Source organism: Corvus cornix, chromosome 2 (assembly GCF_000738735.6).
Source record: "Corvus cornix cornix isolate S_Up_H32 chromosome 2, ASM73873v5, whole genome shotgun sequence".
NCBI lineage: Eukaryota > Metazoa > Chordata > Aves > Passeriformes > Corvidae > Corvus > Corvus cornix.
The window spans coordinates 33,418,274-33,437,824 of NC_046333.1; the positions used below are offsets into that span (position 1 = coordinate 33,418,274).

The following is a 19,551-nucleotide window of genomic DNA, read 5'->3' on the forward strand; positions in this document are numbered from 1 at the left end:
AAATATTGAGAAGGGGAGATGATGACACAGATTTAATTTAAAGATCAGCTGTATCATTTCAAGTACCTGTCATTAATGTCTTTTATACAAAGCCTTACTTGAGGAGATGATAACCTGGCTGCAAATCTGCCTTGAAGTTGGCTGAAATGCCTTAATCAACAGGAGTTCCACAGCTAAAGCCTCCCAGTAACCTTTGAAAATAAGGAATAAATTGATTTGTCCTCCAAAGATAAATAAGCCAACCAAAAAAAACCCCAAAACCCCCTTTGAAAGCTTATCCTCCTCCTGGGTCCAAACTGAAGAAAGATGTCTGTGGCATATATGAGCCACAGCTGTTGTACCTTGGAAATCAAAAGTCAGTTAATTAGATTAATTAAAGACCAGTACTAATAATCTCCTCTAGTATACAGCTACCACTGTTTTGAAGAATCTTTAGAAATAGCCTCTCTTTGTAAGACAACCAAGTTTTTTACTACTTCTCATACTGCATCTGTTGTTGTAGTTTTGCACCCATCTCAATCTTGCATTAGGGGACATGATGAACATCTGCCTCATCTGCTTCTGGTCTCCTTCTGCCCTTTCTTCCTTTCAGGAAGACACACTAAGCTGTTTAATGACTTTTTACTCCTTTCATGGTTGTTTTTTTTGGCTGGTAGCTTACTTCTAAATGCACTTGTGGTAGTAGGAATTGGTTCATGCTGCTATTTGAAAAGGCATCTCAGCGCTGAGACTGCATCAGAGCTGTCCTGTGGGATCAGGCAGAAAAATCCAGATAATATGGTGGGTGAAGGGTGAGTAGAAGATAGATACTGCAGTGGCTGAAGCTTTCTTAGACACTTCAGATAGCAGAAATGATAGATGTGCTGTAATTTTGCATGTATTTGCCTTCACATGCTTTAAGGGTAAAGACTTCATATCTGACACTGAACTCTAGCACAAAGCTTAAAATGTATTTCTGTATGCAGATCAAACTGCCCATCATGGCAGACATCCTGAAGGACAGCAAAACTCGGACATTTTGCGGGCTTTGTGTGGTTCTTTTAACCAGCCATCTGTATTGTAGCAGGTGGTGAGGATTCTCTGAAGTGTAACCAAAACTGGAACACTTGGTTAGCCTGAATAGAAGATTAAATAAACTTGCTCATTGCAGGGGCTTTGGACTAGATGACCTTTAAAAGGTGCCTTCCAACTCAAACTGCTGTATGATTCTACTATACACCCAAATATTTTCTGAAAAGCATGTTTTGTAAGAATGTCTTTCCATTATTTTTCATTATATTTTCTATTATTTTTCTCATCACCACTTATATTTATGTGGGGAAAGGCGGCTCTTTCTACTGTGAAATTAAAACTCCTGACAGCAGGTTTTGCTTTTCTTGTTTTATTCACTGCCCTGTTAAAGAGGATTCTGTGGCTTTCCAGGGGTTCACAAAACCCACGAATACAGAAGATTGTTTCAGGATCTTAAGAGCTGGATATGCCAGGCACTGGGATTAGGGGGGGACACCAGCTTGTTTGGCATCTTCCTTGTAATAAAGCACAGAGCCAGTCCCTGTCCTGCCCAGCAGGGCAATAGGGCCTTATCGCGGCTGATACCGATAAACAGTATTTGTAGACTTTATAACCTGACATTCTGTTCATCAGCAGTTTGCCTCCTTCTCGTCCTTCTCCTTGCTTTCCTGCCGAGAGCATGACCTGAGCAGACCAGGGGGCATTCAGACCTCGTAGGTGCAGTTCCTCTGTCCCTAGGCAGGCTGGGCCAGGCTCAGACGAGGCTGGGGTGGGTCTACAGCAGGGCTGGTGCTCAGCAGCGCTCAGCCCCGGGCCAGGAAGCCCCTGAGCACCAGGCAGGAGCCTGAGCAGGGGCCAGGGTGCCACGGCCAAGCCCAGTGCCTTGAGCAGACCCTGGGCACACTCCGCATATTTTTCCAACTACAGGGATCTGGCCTGGGGGCTGGTTTTTGCAGACAGCTGGCACCGTAGGGAGCAACGCCCTGTGTAAATGAGCGGGGAATTGAGTGGTGCTGTGCTGATTCACAGCTGATAAGGAGCTGGTTTATCGACTGCTCAGAGTCCCTTATATGAGACATTTTGGTTCTACTCTTTGGGAAGAGTGGCGTTAGGAGCAAGATCTGTGTGCAAACAGGATGCAGAGCAAGGGGCAGGGGCTTGGCCCTGGCACCCCCAGCTGCGGGGGGACGTTGGGGTGAAGAACAAGCCTGGAGGCATTTCCCCTCCTTGCCAGGTGGCACAGTCAATGCCAAACATGTGGCAGCGCTGCTGGGAGGGTGGAAAAGCCTTCACAAGGGCCTGATGCCAATTCCCCTGTGGTACATGGCAGAACTCCCCTCAGTGGCTGCTGGGGCAGCTGGCACCCCACCGGCACGGAGCGGCTGCAGGAGCTCTTAAACCTCCGACGGCTCCCTTGCGGCATAGGAAGTTATCTAACAGACTAACAAAGGGGTTGTTAATAACAAGAGAGCTGGGAGGTGGGAAATTAATTCCCAGAATAAACCGGATTATTGCTCTGTGTTTATTTCCAGGTCTTTGCCTCAGTTGCTGCACGGAGTTCATTCCTCCACAGCACTGCACAGAGCCCATTGCAAGGAATGTTAATGCCACAGATTAAATCCTAAATAAGAGATATTTACGTAAATATTTTGGCTTGCTGTAAAAAGGGAAGCAGGGAAGCCTTCGCAAAAATCCAGCTTTTGACTCAGTCAGCAGCTCTTTCTGAAGTGAGCCCCAAGTCGAATACAAGGATTTTCATTTTTTTCCGGCAGAAATTTAAGCCAAAGCACATCCTGATTGCCAGGTGGGAAGGTCCTTTCCCCTTCCTCGCTGTCAACCTTTCTATTCCTGCTGCTGCTCTTCCACAGGAGCATCTCTGTGGCTCTCCATGTGGCGGGAAGTAGGGATGAGCAGCCCCATGCAGGAGGAGACTCTATGCCTCTGTCCCAGGGTCTGCTCCCACAGGTGGGGCCCTGGGGGAAAAGCCTTCATTCATTTGCTGGTGCTTGTGGGCTCAGCATGGGGATTTGGGAGGTTTTTTATTTGGTTTTTTGGTTGTTTTTTTATTTTTTAGCAAAGCCAGACTTCAACATGTTACTCAAAACTCTCTGTTTGACACAGACATTGCTGTTACTTTTTCTTTGAGCACTTTGGCTGTGCGGCAGAACACCCCACACTGAAGTAAATCTTTCCCTCGGCCTCTTTTTCTCATTATCGTTTACAAGGTTTGGCGGGTGGTTGGTTACCCTTTAACAGCCCCAGCCCCCAGCGTTGCTCAAACCGCCCAGACTCATCTGGGCAGCTCTGCCTCAACGCAGTGCCGGCCAACACAGTTTAACAGCAGAAATCCCAGCCCTGCCAAGTCCCTGCGGAAAATTCCCTGCGCCCAGGCAGTCAGCGCCCACCAGCCTCTGGGACGCTGCCCGAAACCTCTGTGAGATGTCCGTCAAGATTGGGCCGTGCCCTCATTACTCAAGATGCCTAGACAGGACCCAGACCCAGCCGGCCTCTGGGACACTGACAGCTTGATTTGAACACAAATAGGGCAATGTGGTGTTTATCTTGCTGCTGATCTGCCGAAAGCTGACTGTAGGGTTTGTTCTCACAGGTGGCTTTTTGATCCCATACCTTGTCATGCTGATTGCCGAGGGGATGCCGCTGCTGTACTTGGAGCTGGCCGTGGGGCAGCGTATGCGGCAGGGCAGCATCGGCGCCTGGAAAATAATAAGCCCCTACCTCTGCGGTGTTGGTATGTTCTCAGCTTCCATCTGTATTTTCCAGCACACAGGGAATGTGGGTGATTTTAGATAGGAGAGCTTTGTCTTTCAGGGAAGACCCAGGTGAGAGCTCAGGTTTTACTGTGTCTCACCAGGCTGAGCAAAGCCAGACACCTCATGGCATGCATTTATCCTGTCCCTTGTGGGGCATTGGGGCCAGACCCCAGCTTGCTGTGTTGGGTCTGGATTCAGAGGTGTGAGTCCCCTGCCCTCAGGCAGACTGCCAAAATCACGGTGTGAAGGCCAGTGCTAAACCCAGCCCTTGGGGCTGCCTACACTGGGCTTTGACCCCAAGAGCACCTTCCCAGTAAGCTCAACATGAGTGATAAAACAGTGCCTTAATTTCCTACTGTTCCAGTCTACCATTTACTAATGTCCACTCTTAGATACATTTTTATGTTATTAAATTACCATGAAAACCCAAGCTATCATTAATTTGCATGCGCACACATTTTATTTTTAATGATACATTGAATATTCCCTCCCTGGGGCCTAGAGTATAAAATCGAGTTCAGGATAGTCCTGGCGGGAGGAGGAGGCAGTGTCTGCAGTGACAGGGACATGCCCTGTGTGCATGGCTGTGCAGGGACACAGCCCCTGCTGCGTCAGCCATGGCAGTGCTGCTCCCACACCCCACAGATGTTATGGATCCCTGGGCATTTTGGGATTTTGCTGCTGACCAAGTGTCTCCCTCCGTACCTGCAGGAGTTGCCAGTGTTGTCGTCTCCTTCTTCCTCTCCATGTACTACAACGTGATAAACGCCTGGGCCTTCTGGTACCTCTTCCACTCCTTCCAGGTGTGTGGGCTCCCAATGGCCCAGTTTGGCCCCACTGTGGCTGTGGAGGCTCGTGGTGGCTTTGCATTGGTGCTGGATGTTGCATGGCACCATTGTCAGCTGGGAAGGGGAGGTGGAGCGTTGTCAAAAGCTTCAGAAACCCAGGGCTTTTCTGGAGAGAAAAGTGATGCAGTGGTGTCTCCCTCCATGGTCTTCCCAGAGGCATTTGCCATTGTCTTCTCCTCACCATGAAATTCAGGTCAAGGCTAGCCTTGTGACTCTTCAGTCACATGTGCCTTGTTGCCAGGGTGTCCTGGCAGGGGAGAGGTCTGGCCCCATGGCAGAGGCTTGGAGAGTGTCATCCCCAGGGGAGAAGGTTAAGGAGGCTCAGTCCTTGGGGAGAGAATCAGTCTGGTCATCCCCAAGGAAGAGGGACAGAGCAGGTCTGTCTTTGGGTAGAGAGTCAGAAAGGGTCGTCCCCAGGGGAGAGGATCAGAAAGCATCAATCCTTGGGGAGAGGGTCATTCCCAAGGGACAGTGTCAAAAGAGATCATCCCCAGGGGAGAGGGTCATCCCCAGCCCCAGGCAGCACCGTGCAGAGAGAAGCAAGCCCGGGCAGAAAGTCGCCCTTGCCATCATCCTCCCTGCTCCTGACTGGCATCTCGGCTCTGCCTGCCGTGCCGAGGGCACTCACTCCATGTCCCTCCCTCCCAGGACCCCCTGCCATGGGCCACCTGCCCCCTCAACAGCAACCGCACGGGCTACGAGGAGGAGTGTGAGAAGACATCGTCCACGCAGTACTTCTGGTACCGGCAGACCCTGAACATCTCCCCGTCGCTGGAGGCCAGCGGGAGCGTGCAGTGGGAGCAGGCGCTGTGCCTGACGCTGGCCTGGCTCGTGGTTTACCTCTGCATCCTCCGCGGCACCGCCTCCACCGGCAAGGTGAGCGCGGGGCACAGCCCTGCCGGGCCCGGGCGGGGCGTGCGGAGGGGAGACGAGCGCGGGAAGGCAGTGCGGGATGGCTGCTGTTCCTTGGGGTCACGGCATCTCCCCCGGAGCACCGAGCTCTGCTGCCTCTGCTGCCCTGTCAAGTTGCAGCTGAAACAGGATCAACCAAAACACTGAGTGATACTAAAAAAATAATCCAGAAAAGTCCTTTAAACACAGCCAGCTCTCTGCAAAACCAGTTGCTAGGCTGCTGGCCATGAGGAAAGCCATCTGCCACGGCAGAGCCGTGTCAGCAGATGTCTATTCCTTGGTCTTTGCAAGAAAAAAAATACACCTACTGGACAGTTTTTGCTTGCTTTTTCTTCACAACAGAAATCATGAGGAAGTGGGGAGAAAAACCCCAATGTCCTGGCTGAGCCTGCACTAAGCAGCAAGCTGAGGGCTGTAATCCCCAAATCGTCTTAGTCAAATACAAGAAAGCCAAGAGACTGTAAACTAGGAATAACCTCTCGAACTTGATGCAACTGATTCAATTAAATTTTGATTCAATTTGATTCAATTCAAATTTGATTTTGACCTTTTATGACCTCTGCTTGCCTTCCTTATAGAGCGAATTATGAATGACCTTTGCCTAATGAGTTTTGGATAGATAGTCACTTAGTTTGTGAATGCTGCAAATATTTTAGATTTTTGTTTGTTTTCCCATCAAAGAGAAGACCCTGGGAAGAGTAGTGCAGGTCTTCAGTATTATTAAGAACTTGTTTCCCTAAAATGTAAATCTAAAGTTAGATCTGTCTGATAATATTTCTTTAAAGACTAATACATGATAACAAACACAATAATGGAAATTAATTATGTAAAGTGAGACTGACATAGCAGATTAGCTTTGTCTTATGTATTCTTTAGACCAAGGTCTTTCCCCTCTTTCCCCAGGTCGTGTATGTGACAGCCTCTTTGCCATACTGTGTTCTCATCATATACCTCATCAGAGGATTAACACTTCACGGAGCTGTGAATGGGCTCATCTACATGTTCACACCAAAGGTGCAGAAAAACTGTATTGAATTTTTCAGGAAATGTTATTGGTTACTGAGCATGTAAGTTTTTAAAAGGTCTTGGTCCTCCTTTTTTTATACTGAATTTTTGCAGCAGTACCGTAGGTCTGGCAGCTGGAAACCCCGGCTGGGAGTGGCTGGAGGCTGTTCTGCCATGATACCCATAAGCTGCTTGCTTTTTCCTGCAGAAGAAGACCTTCCCATTAGCATAACCTATTACTTTCAGTCAGAGCAGTAACCCTGTCCAAAACCACTCCTGGTTTTGGAGTCCCTTATATGAGACAATGGAGTTATATGGAGTCCCTTATATGAGTGCACAAAGGGCCCCATCCCTGGCCTTGTCCCTATCCCTGCAGGCTGGAAGGGGCAGTGCTGGGCCCTGGTGTGAAACTTCATGGTCTTGCTCTCTCATCTGGCTTTTGCAGCTGGAGCAGCTGTTGAACCCCAAGACCTGGATCAGCGCTGCCACGCAGATCTTCTTCTCGCTGGGCCTTGGCTTCGGCAGCCTCATCGCCTTTGCCAGCTACAACGAGCCCAGCAACAACTGCGAGAGACATGCCATCATCGTGTCCCTCATCAACAGCACCACCTCCGTATTCGCCAGCATCGTCACCTTCTCCATCTATGGCTTCAAGGCGACCTTTAACTATGAGAGCTGCATCAACAAGTAAGAGCCCGCTGTTTCGCTGCTTTTCCACTGCAAGCTGTTCTGGGGCAGGTCAGGGGGGAGGTAAATAAATAACAGCACGCAGCACTGCCAGCACTGCCCCAAGACCAGACCCGATACTGCTCTAATAAAGCTAAAGGAGCTATTCAAGGTGATGAAGCCTGAGATGAAAGGTCAGAGTGCTTTGCCTTTTGACACCTGGGTGCTGCTTCCAGGCATGGGCCTAGGCAAGAGGATGAGTTTGCCTGGGCAGGTGACAGAGGCACTTTCCCCTGTGTTCTTGTCCTGGCACATGCTCCAGGGAGTGTGGGGGAGCTGATTAATAAATGCAGTGATGTTCAGATCCCACTTTTTAAGGCTAAGCCCTGTTCCAGGAGCACAGCCTCCTTGGCTGTGATGCTCTGCAAAAGCCCAGCAGCCTGCAGGATTGTGTCCTGTAGCTGCAAGCTTGCATGCAGTTCCTGGCACAGGGCCCGTGGCAGTTACACATTTACTCATATTTTTAAAACTTTCAATCTATCTGCTGATCAGAGAGGAAACCAAGCTGCTAGTTCTTGCTTGTTGCCAAAAGACTTTAAAGTTGGGGGGTGTGGACATGAGACTGGAGGGCAAAGGGGAAGAGACACCAGCCAGCACTGGCCAGCACCCAAAATACCTGCCTGGGAGCAGCAGTTTGGGTGCAGGAGCTGCTCCCCCCAAGGCACTGATGAGCACAAGGTTGCCCATGTCCCAACACTGTGCTGGAAGTGCTGCTCTCACCCAGGGAGACTGAAGCCCTGGGGCCAGCAAAGCATCCCCACGGGGGCTGGTGGAAAAAAGGGGTGAGGTGTCCTGGGCCTGAAAGCCACTAAATTCCTGTAATCCTTCCCAGGGTGATCCTGCTGCTGCTGAATGCTTTTGACCTGGAGGAAGGCTCTTTAACAGCAGACAATCTCAACGAGATGAAAGACTACCTCATGGCCACCTACCCGCAGGAATATGCCCAATTAGCACCACAGATTAAAAACTGCAGCTTGGAAGCTGAGCTAGACACGGTGAGTTGCTAGTTTGTGCTGTCCCCTTTGCTCCCACTGAGCTCAGGTGCCCCATGTGAGCCCAGGAGCTGCCTGACCAAGGGCTGGGGATTATTTCTACACCTTAGGATGGGGCAGGGGCTCACTCAGGTCATCAGCACCCAGTGTCTGTGCAGTTGGGATAGAATAGTGAAGACCTCACCTACCTTTGCTGTGCAAAGTCACACCTTGGGTGTACTTTGTCATGACACAGAGTCACTCTCTTACATCCTTTATCAAGCTGAGGAGCTGCCCGTAACTCTTGTTTCCCCCCCTTGTCTCTGTCAGGCTGTCCAGGGGACGGGACTGGCATTTATAGTCTATTCGGAAGCGATCAAAAACATGGAGGTGCCCCAGCTGTACTCTGTGCTCTACTTCTTCATGCTGCTGATGCTGGGCATTGGCAGCATGCTGGGGAACACGGCTGCCATCCTCACGCCGCTGACTGACAGCAAGGTCATTGCCTCCCGCTTTCCCAAGGAGGTGATCTCAGGTAGGCACCTGCCAGGCCGCAGCACAGGCCACACAGTGAGCACGTGTGTGTGTGTGTGTGTCCAGAAGCTGTGGTGTCCCACCGCCATTGAGGGTCCCTCTCTGACCTCAGGTGGAGCAGGGAATAGCAAATATGCTGCTGGAAGGGTTTGCCTACCCTTGTGAAATCCTGCCCAGCCTGTGCAGCACTTTCCCTTGGGAGCTCCCAAAGCACCATGGCAGTAGTGGCTGTGCATTCACAGCCTTCCCAACACACCTCAGCTCTGTCAGACTGGTGTCTACTCACTGGTGAAACTCAAAGGGATGGTACAAATGGCAGTATAGCTGCAGCAAGTAGCTCTTCAGTCACATTGCCAGTCTCCCTGCTGTGAACCACCTCAGTCTTTGGCCAAAAGAAATACATGCTCTTGTTGGGGCGTGGAAATCAGTTGTCCTACCTTAAAACCTGTTTTAGCTGTGTGCCCAGCAGCAACAGCAGATGCTGCATGCACACGTGACAAAGCTGTTGCTAAGACTTGGTCGTCTTGACCAGGTCTGGGGTGATGTGCTGTGACTATGCAGGTCTAGGGAGCAGCAGTTTAATGACAGTCACACATGCACAGGGACACATCTTTTCCATGGGGGAAAAAATAAAATCCTTCTCCTCAGAGAAAGCTGCTCAGCAGAAATCCCACCAGCTTTTTAGTCACGAGAAGTGTGACATTTTCCCTACACAAACTTCCAGGTATAATGGCAGGATCCCTGTTTTATCCATGCAGGTGTTGTGTGTTTCATTAATTGTATAATTGGCCTGATCTTCACCATGGAGGCTGGAAATTACTGGTTTGACATTTTCAATGACTACGCAGCCACCCTCTCACTGCTGCTCATCGTGCTGGTGGAAACCATCGCCGTGTGTTACATCTATGGGATAAGGAGGTAAAACTTCAGCCCTGCTTTCTTCATAGGGGGACAGCTGCGGGAGCAGCCACGGGCAAGAATAAAAATATGGCCTCGGGCTAAATGTTTCTCCTATGCTATAGGGTCAGCAAGGGGATGGGGGTCTCCCCTGCCCTGCAGACCCCTTCCTTCCAGGGCCTTGGCTCAGGACTGTGAGGGGCCAAGCTGGGCTGACACTGTCTCTGCTGGCAGGGGAGTACCAAGGAGCTGTACACACGGCTCCCTGCTCGTGTCCTTGGTCTCAGGAGCAACTTCTGCCAAAACTCCGCTCCTCCCATGACAGGAATTCAGCACGAGCACAACAGTGCCAGTAAGTCTGGTTTCAAAGGTGGTCACCTTGCACATTGTTTGTCTCCCATCAATCCTTGTGGGTAAAAGGAAGCTCTGGAATCAGGAGAAGTTTTCAACAGAAAAGGGGTTTGAAAATAGCTGAAGGGAAAGGCTTCAGCATTTGCTTTGTTAGTCTGCCAGCACACAAGGTGTCCAGGCACATACACGAGTATTACCTCCTTGACGAGTTCAACGCCTTCGAGTCAGATCCAGGTCTCCTGTGAGATTTTAGTTACCATCTCCAGTACTTCCTCAAAGACAGTCAGATACCAGCACTGAGAACACTCAACTACACAAACCCAGCCGTTTTCTCCACAGTACTTCAGCATCATTGCTTTTCTCTGTCAGCTGACAGCAGTAACGTCCGAGCTTACACTTCAGGCAGAACTTTCTTGCTGTACCTTTTCTAGCTCCTCTCTGCAATTTGGGATTCTCTTGGAAGCCTCAGTGTCTTTTTTGATTTCACCCTCACCATAATTCTGGTGAGCCAGCTTTTCAGACAATAATTCTCTGCTCATTTGTGGTCAGCTGTTCTCCCCTTTCTCATATGACATACTCGATTCTGAAGGTGGTTTCTGAAGTAACTCAGAACAAGGTATTGATCGAACTTCTGTAGCCAGTCTGAAAAACACACGTTTGGTTTGCTTTACAAAAATGTATTTGGTTTTCTTTTGAACAGATTTGAAAAAGATCTTTACACCATGATTGGACGCAAGCCAAACTGGTATTGGAAAATTATGTGGGCTTTTGTTAGTCCACTGCTAATTATAAGCCTATTTATTTTTTACCTCACCGACTATATCCTCACAGGAACATTGCAATACCAAGCATGGGATGCCACACAGGTAAAAGAGTTATGGGTTTGGGCTTTTTTAAAAAAAACTTTCCTTAGTTCCTGCAAGGATACAAGCTTCCTTCCCAACTACACTGTTCCACAAAATGGCCTTCTGAAAGTGAGTAGCTGGAGTCAGGGCCATCCCTTAATTTTGTGGATAGGAAAAACAGGGGAAATTTGACTTAGTGATGATGTAATGGTTCTGTAAAATCAACTAATTTCCCTCTATGAGGTTCTTAATCAACTCTTCATAGAATTAAATTTCATTCATATTGAAGACCCAAGTATCATCTTTAAAAACACACTTAAAAACCCCCTGCTTTCAAAGTGTATTTATTTTGAACAAAATTAGTGATATTTTAACAGAACTGAGCTGCTGCTGGACTAGTTTTCATAATTTCCATACACATTTTTCTTTATGGCCAGAACATTTTCTTAAGATACTGGACTGTGTATTCATCACAGAGCAATTACTGCTGGATAAGTAATCACTGGTTTCATAACCTTTTGTGGAAATGTTCCCATCATGCAGAAACAAAGAACATCATTGTTTTCATGTCATGGCCAATTTGGGACCCACAGTGGGCCTGGCCTGTTGACTAGGTGTCAGCATGAGCCCGCAGGCTCCAGGAGAGGAACAGAGACCTGACAGAGGTCAGGGCTCAGCCACCTCATTAAGAAACACAAATCAAGCCCAAATCTGCTCTTTACCAAAGCTTGCAGAAGTTTTCCCCGATCCTGTTGTCAGCAGCTCTGTTCTTGTCAGGTTTCAGTGTGTATGGTTGGACAAAGAACAGCACTGAGGGCAGCCATGGGCTGCCACAGCCTGGAACTGCTTCTCAGAGGTCCCGTCTAGATCCATGCACACAGCTTTGCTCCTGGCCCGACTCTGGGGCAGATCCCACAGATCCAACACTGCTTTTCTCCCTTGCAGGGGCAGTTGGTGACCAAGGATTACCCAGGCTATGCCCTGGCAGTGATCGGGCTGCTGGTGGCGGCATCCACCATGTGCATTCCTCTGGGAGCACTAGTGACTTTTATAAGGAAGAGACTGAAGAGGGAACGAGTTTCAACTGTTGCATGAAAGCTGACAGCTGGATTTGGGAAGACCTTACCCCTGTCATCAGTGACTGGGCACTTCTGGAAGACAGCAGCAACCATTATTTGTAGCAGCTATTTATAGAGTTGAGAATGGTGGGTGCTATATTGACCAAAAAGTGCTCTTGGGAGGTTCCACAATGGTTTGGAAGAAAAAAAGCTCTTCTGTAACAAGATGAAGCTTTAAAATGGCCTCTGTAAACGAGGTGAGAGGGAGAGCAGCTCACAAAATGCCAGCTAGCACAAATTAACCAGCATATCAGCCCATTACACGTTAGGTGATTCTTTTCCACTGTTGTAGCACTGCCTGTGTGGAAACATGAGCAACCAAGCATGTTCCTGCACCTAAGTACCAGCAAATACCCTCAACCATTCAAAACACTTAAGCATACTCATTGTTTGAGGTGACATCTGTATTTCATCAACAGGTGAAACTGCTGAAGTCTGGCAATGAGCATGTGACATTGCTTTCCTACATGGGAGAAAGCAGTAGGATGGCACTGGGAGATAAATATGGCCAACATGGCTTCTTCTATACTTGTGTCCAGCAAAGCAGTGAATATATATATTTATATATGCATATACATATATATATGCACCCATATATGTGAGCTGCCAAGTTCTCCCACATCCAGAAGTAAACTTCCAATTCCAGTATGTAACTGTGCACTGTGCTGTACTTTGTATTTTCTAGGGATGCATTTTAAGTACACTAGAAGGTATCTGTGATAAAGCTGCTTTACGAGCCCCACCCAAACAAAAGTATGCCATATAATTAGCTTTGACAAAGTTCATATCCAGGTATTCTTTAATCATCAGATGTAACAATCCAGCAGTTCCATGGACCTGGTCAATTTCCCTGTGTAAATGTTTTATAAAGAAAGCAACATGTTTAAATTGCAAGCTTCATGTAATAGAAAACATTAAAATTATATCTATGAACTTTAAAAAAGGTCGCTCTGAAGAACAATATTAGAGACACACTTACGGGACAAAGGGTTCTTAATACAGTGTCTTAACTATGTAACCATTAGAAGATGGCAGGTGCCTTAGAAAAGAGGGATTAATTTCAAACACTGTTAAAGCACAACACAAGTCTCTCATTCTGGGGCAAAAAGCAAGAGGAATTGTACAGCCTTCAGGGGCGGGCAAAATCTCCACAGTGACAACCAACAAGATCCATGTAGTCTGCAACAGCCCTACAAACAGGACACACCTGCCTCCCTCCCCAGGATTTGCTAACAAAGGAAAGACACCTTTTCACATTTCAGTTTATTAAAAATGGATAAACAAGACCTGTACAAAAAATAGCTGAAACTGCCCAGAATTTGGTAAGAGTTGCATGATGGGAAGTTATCGTCTTGGGCCTCCTCTTCCTCTTCCACGACCTCGGCCTCTGCCACGGCCTCTTCCACGGCCTCTTCCAGCAACTTGGCAGGTAAAAGAAAAAGGGTAAATCAAGTGAGACCCAGGAATACATTCTGTATTGAGCATAATCACCACACTGCTTCCCTGGGATAAGACATTAAGTTAGGTATTGTCTGTTAATGCTCAGTAAGTTTCAGACAATATTTTCATCTTCTGTGTTACTCTGTCCAGTATACAACTTCCACAGGCTACTGTCTGTCCTTAGCTTCACTGCAGAAAACAAGGGCATAAAACAGTTGGCTGCTCCCAAGTGATTGGGTGATCTGACAGGAAACAAGAATTCCTCTTTTATATATATATATATATATATACACACAATCTAGATTTTTAGAGGGAAAAGCAAATTTTGACACGCTCTGAGATACACAAACTCATCCTGTCTCAGGCACCATGTGGAAGGTCAGCATTTTGAAAGGATCCCAGCACCCAACAGCTCCTACTGGTCTCAGTGATGCCTCTGCCAATTGCAGATGTGATTCTAAGGCAAAGGTCTTGACTGCGTGCTCCCAGTTTTAATTACTGCTATTTAATTGTAAAGTGAAGATGGAATCATAGGACAGTGCAGGCCACAAGCAACTGCTGAAGGTCGTATGATCCATACGGTGATAACGGGCCTTTGCATCTCTTTCTCCCAAAGAAATGCGACCCACCAGGCTGCAAAGGCACTCTGCAAACTTTAGATTATTGGCTCATTTCAAATGTGTTTGTGAGTGCAGGGCTCAAAAAGATACTGAAAATTCTGTGGAAGCAGGTGGCTCTCTAAGAGATACCCAGGGGCATCCACATTCAAGGAGCAGGATGTGACAATTATTCTGGGACGCAGGTTAGAAATGCAGGAAAGACAGAAGGAGCACAGGACAAATTTGACATAAGCAAGGTGTCATTATTTTGCTGGTATACGCTGACCCTGTAAAATCCATGGAAGTATCAACCCCGGCTGGAAGATGACAGCATCAGCAGGTAGCTGTGTTTGCCAAGCGCCAGCACGCTCAAAGCCGAGGCACACGTGGCACACTCACCCCAGCCAGCATCCTGCCCCTTCCTGACAACTTCACTTGTCAAGGGCAGATTGAGGGTTTTACACTTCTGAAGCCCAAGAGCATTTATGGATTAAGGCAAAGCACAGCACAGCTTTGGTCTGAGAGCGCTTCTGTGCACTGCAGATGCAGGGATCATCAAACAGAGGTAACTGGAGCTACCACAGCTGCTTTCCCCAAAGCTGACACCAGGTAGGGATGTTCTTGTCCACACCACATTCTGAGGTTCAGGAAAAAAGCAATCCAACCACACTCATTTCTCTGTGTGGTCAGATTATTTTTAAAGAACATGAGAGGAGCAAAGCCCCTTTAGGATCTTTGTCCTTATTCCCTGTCAAGGCAGCAGCCGCAGCGCTCACACTTGGTGCTGCACAGCTGAGATTCCTTACCCCGTGTCAGTAAGGTGAGCTCACCAATGCAGAACACCCTGCACACCCACATACTTCAACAGTAATTACAGGAGAAATGGTACAACATGATTTTGAAGCACAATTAGCTTTCACTTACAGCTCACTGTTCTAAAATCACACAGATTAACTGCTGGGCAAAATATATACTGCTGGAAATTTCCTGGGGTTTACTAGGTACTCATCATTACTAGTGTGAATTAAACTTCAGTTACTGTTTATACTGTTAGGCTTTGAAGGAAAAGGATTTTTATTCAGCAGCACTTTGAATTTGGGAGACTTGAGAACCTGAGGGAATCTAGGCTATATTCTAGTGAGTGCATCTCCAGCTTTGGCTTCCAGTAGTGTTCCAGTCTCTGCTCTTCCTGGAGCTTTTTTTTTTTCATTCTCAGAGATACCATTTTTATCCCCCACCAAATTTCACTGAATCATTCAGCACCATTTGAGATACTGTCCTGTACTTATCTACGTGAAGCTCCCCATACAAACTGGGGAAACACAGCAGACATCTGGAGAAGAGGAAGTGTAAATCTCTTTGGTTCCAGCTGTGAGACTCAGATAGGTTAAGACTTACTCAAGCTGATAAACACTTACATTTTTTAAAACAGATACATGAAAAGCCGTAACACAACGTCATGTAAATGAAAGCTCTGCAGATGCCAAGGAGGTGGGCAAGGCAGACTGAACCAGTGCCGTGTCAAACTCTCAGCGATGAAAGAATTTGATACCAAATGCAGATGTTCAGACACTCAAATCAGACATCTCCAGACTCACACAAAGGCAGAACAGACTAGGAAAGCACAAACTCACCTGCTTCTCTTTTCTTGGATTTGACTTTTGGTTCAACATCCACTAGCAAAGTATCCAGAGGCAAACTGTCTGGCAGAATGAAGTAGCGGATGTTGTTCCCTCGAATACTCAGCGTCTCCAGCTGTACAGGCTCTCTGTTCTTCAATGTCATTTTCACCGCTTTGAGATGCGTGTTCATGCTGACATCCACTCCTGTAACAACACAAGCCTGAATTCAGGGATGAGGTCTCTTGGTGCCTGTTTTTAAGTGTGCACATGAAACGAGATTTATCCTGTTCATCAACACCTGCTTCTGCCACTCATTAATTACTCGAGCCTCTCACAGAATGAAACTACATCTCTTTTCTCTCTTGAATTATGCCAGTTACCAATTGATGCCTTTAGCTCCTCATGGTTAGAGATCTTTACCCAGGTCCTGGCAATAGCTGCTTTGCAAATGATTAAAATAATTCCTCTGAACAACAAATAAACTACTGCTTATTACAGAGGTCTAATGCTAATCTTTAGTCCTTTAAAAAGAAGAAAACAAACCTCGGAAGAGGAAAAATAACCTGAATAATTTCCTTTTTCTGTAAGCTGTAGGAAAATCCAACCACAAAAGCAGCATTTATCTTCTGATAAAATACATCCAATACTATTTTGTGTGAGTGAATTTTCTATGAAAGTACATGAAATACCCCACTGCAAGGAACAACCACTGTGGTTCCAAACTCTGAGAACAGCCAGTATGTAAAAACTGTAGGGAATCAGTACTGTGCACTCTATGCTGTGTTATGCCTAATCCCAAACTGGATAAAAAAATCTCAGCTGGATGCATGTACTGTGTAACAGCCATGAGAAGCAGTAAAAAAAACCCCAGAAATTCTTATTTTGCAGATCATAAACTTTATGTGGGATTTGATCTCCAGCTCTGAAGATAAAATGACAGTGACTTTACTTCTTCTGTCCTCTCCTCCTCCTTCTAGATTTTATACAGCTCCACCCGACCCAGTCCCTTGGTTGGCGTGAGGGGCATTACACAAAATCTGCCCCTTCATCCCTGCTCCTGCCCTGGTGAAGGGAAGAAGAGGAGATTGTGCAATCTCTTTACAGATTCTTAGCAGAAAATGAGAGAGGCTTTGCTCAACAATTAAGCCTGAAAGAGCAGCGAGGTCAGGAGCCCAGCAATGTGTTTGCTTCCCATCTGGCTGGGTTCAGCAGAGCATGCTGCAATCGAGCACAGAGGGGGCTCACTCAGCTCTCATCAAAGCTGATGGACCTGGCTGCAAAATAATGTCGGTTTTGAACTCTGCCAAATCCCCACAGATTGCTACTGGCAAAAAAACACCTCAGCAATCTTCTGGAATAAAATTCAAATTTAACAAGAGTTGTATCTTTTTTTTTTTTCCCCCAAGAGTGCCTGGGCAGAAGAGTTTCTAAAAGCCGCCTGGGGGTGAGTTTAGGAAGGGAGATGAAGCAGCTTCTTCAGCTCACCCGTGAGGGCTTGCCTCATTAAACACAACGTGCCCCACCCACATCACACCCGATAAGTAAAGCTCACAGGAGTACTCTCCGAGCAATGTCCCTCGCTGAGGTTACTAAAGCAAACAAAATAGCTTGCACATGTTTTAATACCTGAGAACCACATAATGAACTGGAAAGAATTCCCTGCAACCTTCAGCACAGTGATACAAAGAAGCACCTGGCAATCAGGAACTCCCATGAACCGACAGAACAGACCTCCGGCAACATCGGGGGAGCAGATTCTCTTGGCCACGATTCCTCTCTGCCCTGTATCCCACACCCAGCTCTGCGTTTTCAAACACGTCTCATGAAATTACACGTATGCAAATACGCATTTCCATCTCGATTCACCTTTACAAAAAACGTACTCAACAGAAATCATTAACTTTATTTTTTAGATTAGAACTGCCTACACACAAAATTTAACCAATTCAAGATCACATCAGCTGGAACAGGTTGCCCAGAGAAGCCGTGGATGCCCCATCCCTAGCAGTGCTCCCTGCCAGGCTGGATGGAACTCTGAGCAGCCTGGTATAGCGGAAGGTGTCCCTGCCCACGGCCGGGGGTTGGAACGGGATGATCTTTCACGTCCCTTCCAACCCAAACCATTTTGTGATTCTGTGATCGTGCTGCTACAATTCTAAGAGATTACCAAGCAAGGTCTGGAAGAGTTTGCTTCCTTCCCCCCCGAGCCTGTCTGCAGGCAAAGCTGCAGCTGGGCTTAGAGGCTCCCAGTGCTACAGCAAATTTACAGCTCCCAGCAGAACCTTTAAAACAGAGAAATCTGATCACAAAATGCACCCCCAGCGCTGGTCTGACCACGGGTGGACTCATCCACTACTACACATCAAAGACAACCTGTGACCCACTGAAATTCCCAAGTACTTTCGTGGTCGCCTACGGAGAGCTGGCTGGTCACAGCTCCCAGCAACTCCCGACAATATTCAGACACTTCTGTAACACAAACACACCTCGCGCTTGCACACAAAGATACGAACTACAAAACCCATCTCCTGCATTTTCCTGTGCCGGTCCCCGCAAGAGGGAGCACAGGACAAAAAACTCATTCAAGCCGCGACTGCCAATTGTTTGCCGAAAGGCAACGGGGAGTATTTTGCTGCATCCTCCCATCCTACCGTACCTGTGATCGTTCCATGCACCTGCGTCCCATTCTTCAGTTCAATGGTCACAGTCTCATGGCTCAGCTTCATTAGAAACCTGGGAATTAAAAACGCGTTTAAAAAAACCCAAACCCGTTCACTTCCACATAAAGCCGTACGTGTTCGACAGGCAGCACCACGCAGTTCCGCATCCTGAGCTCCCAAAGACGGCGCCCATGGATTCTGCTGGGGATATTTAGTGACACACTCCACCTCCTGCCCAACCACCGGGAGTTGGGCCTCTTGAGCGATACACTGCCGGATCCAGCATCTACTTCCAGGCGATACAGCCATTATTGTACGAAGAAGGAACCATTTTACAAGTCGTTACAATCCCGGGAAGCCAACACTACCCCAGCCCGGGGGCTTTCCCTCCAAAAAGGGAGCGCTGTGCCGAGCGACCCGCGCAGGCCCCGGGGCGGGAGCGCGGCCCAGCGCAGCGGGGCCCCCGCCCGGCCCAGCCCATCCTAAGGACGTTCCCGCCGGGCCCATCCCGGGCCGCTCCCGTCCGCGGTGAGGGGAGAGCGCAGGGCGGCCCTGAGCGCGCGGGCTCGCCCAGCGCGGCCGCCGCGGCCGGGCGCGGGCAATCCGCCTCCATCCGCCCCCATCCGCGCCCACCCGCTCACCTGACGAGCTTCATGGCGGCGGGCGGGCGGCCCCGGGCGCGGAGCAGCGGCGGGCGGGGAGCCCCGGGCGAGCGGAGCCCCGAGCGCGGCGGGGCGGACGCGCGTCTCGGTCAGGCCGCGCCGGGCCGCGCGCGCCAGGAAGCGGCCGCGCTCCACGGCGACCGACGGGCGGGAGCGGCCGTGACAGCGCCCTCTAGCGGCCCGGCGGACCCGCCGCGAGCGCCGGGCAGCGCCTGGTCCCGCCCGTGGGGGGAGAGGGCGGGGGAAACGGGATCGGGGAAGAGAGACAATAGCAACAGATGAGGATGGGGGACGGAAAAGAGGGATGGGGGGAAAAGAGGAATGGGCAGGGTGGGAAGGAGATGTGGATGGTGGGAGAGGAGCAGATAGAAATGAGAGGGGAGGAAAGGCTTTTTGTAAGGTTCTACAACTGCCAGCTTGCCTTCCTTAATTAAATACACATTTTAGAAAAGAAAAAAGTAGACTACTTAAATCTGCTTTGAGCTTTACAAAAAGAAAAGTCCAACGCCTAGAACCAGTACAGCACTAATTTATTGGGAAAAAAGTTACAGCTTCAGCATCCAGAACTGTAATAGTAAC

General features: G+C 48.4%; 2 protein-coding genes across 8 annotated transcripts in view; one reads left to right on the forward strand and one right to left on the reverse strand.

Annotated features, from left to right (window-relative positions):
- SLC6A20 (solute carrier family 6 member 20) overlaps nt 1-12,877 on the forward strand; it is a 17,238-nt gene extending 4,361 nt beyond the window's left edge. For 4 of the 7 annotated variants that reach the window (XM_010398759.4, XM_010398752.4, XM_019285448.3 and 1 more), the window contains exons 2-11: nt 3,620-3,760; nt 4,494-4,585; nt 5,279-5,506; nt 6,446-6,556; nt 6,993-7,234; nt 8,106-8,268; nt 8,575-8,779; nt 9,537-9,696; nt 10,727-10,892; nt 11,817-12,877. In XM_010398759.4, the coding sequence (XP_010397061.1) occupies nt 3,646-3,760; nt 4,494-4,585; nt 5,279-5,506; nt 6,446-6,556; nt 6,993-7,234; nt 8,106-8,268; nt 8,575-8,779; nt 9,537-9,696; nt 10,727-10,892; nt 11,817-11,966 (1,632 nt within the window). In that variant the 5' untranslated portion in view covers nt 3,620-3,645 and the 3' untranslated portion in view covers nt 11,967-12,877. The other 3 variants (XM_019285444.3, XM_019285443.3, XM_019285447.3) reach the window with 2 other exon arrangements.
- On the reverse strand, nt 12,771-19,087 carry SNRPD1 (small nuclear ribonucleoprotein D1 polypeptide). The gene is made up of 4 exons (XM_039548542.1): nt 18,952-19,087; nt 18,307-18,383; nt 15,663-15,854; nt 12,771-13,410 (listed from the first exon to the last, which is right to left on the reverse strand). The coding sequence occupies exons 1-4, from the start codon at nt 18,963-18,965 to the stop codon at nt 13,334-13,336; spliced, it is 360 nt and encodes a 119-aa protein (XP_039404476.1). The 5' UTR covers nt 18,966-19,087; the 3' UTR covers nt 12,771-13,333.
- Nucleotides 19,088-19,551: the final 464 nt, after the last annotated feature.

What these genes read in the sequence shown, in the direction of transcription:
- SNRPD1 (XM_039548542.1), bottom strand. An exon ending in GGTGCATGGAACGATCACAG is followed by an intron (nt 15,855 to 18,306) that starts GTACGGTAGGAT and finishes GTGTTGTTACAG; the next exon opens with GAGTGGATGTCAGCATGAAC. An exon ending in ATCCAAGAAAAGAGAAGCAG is followed by an intron (nt 13,411 to 15,662) that starts GTGAGTTTGTGC and finishes TTACCTGCCAAG; the next exon opens with TTGCTGGAAGAGGCCGTGGA.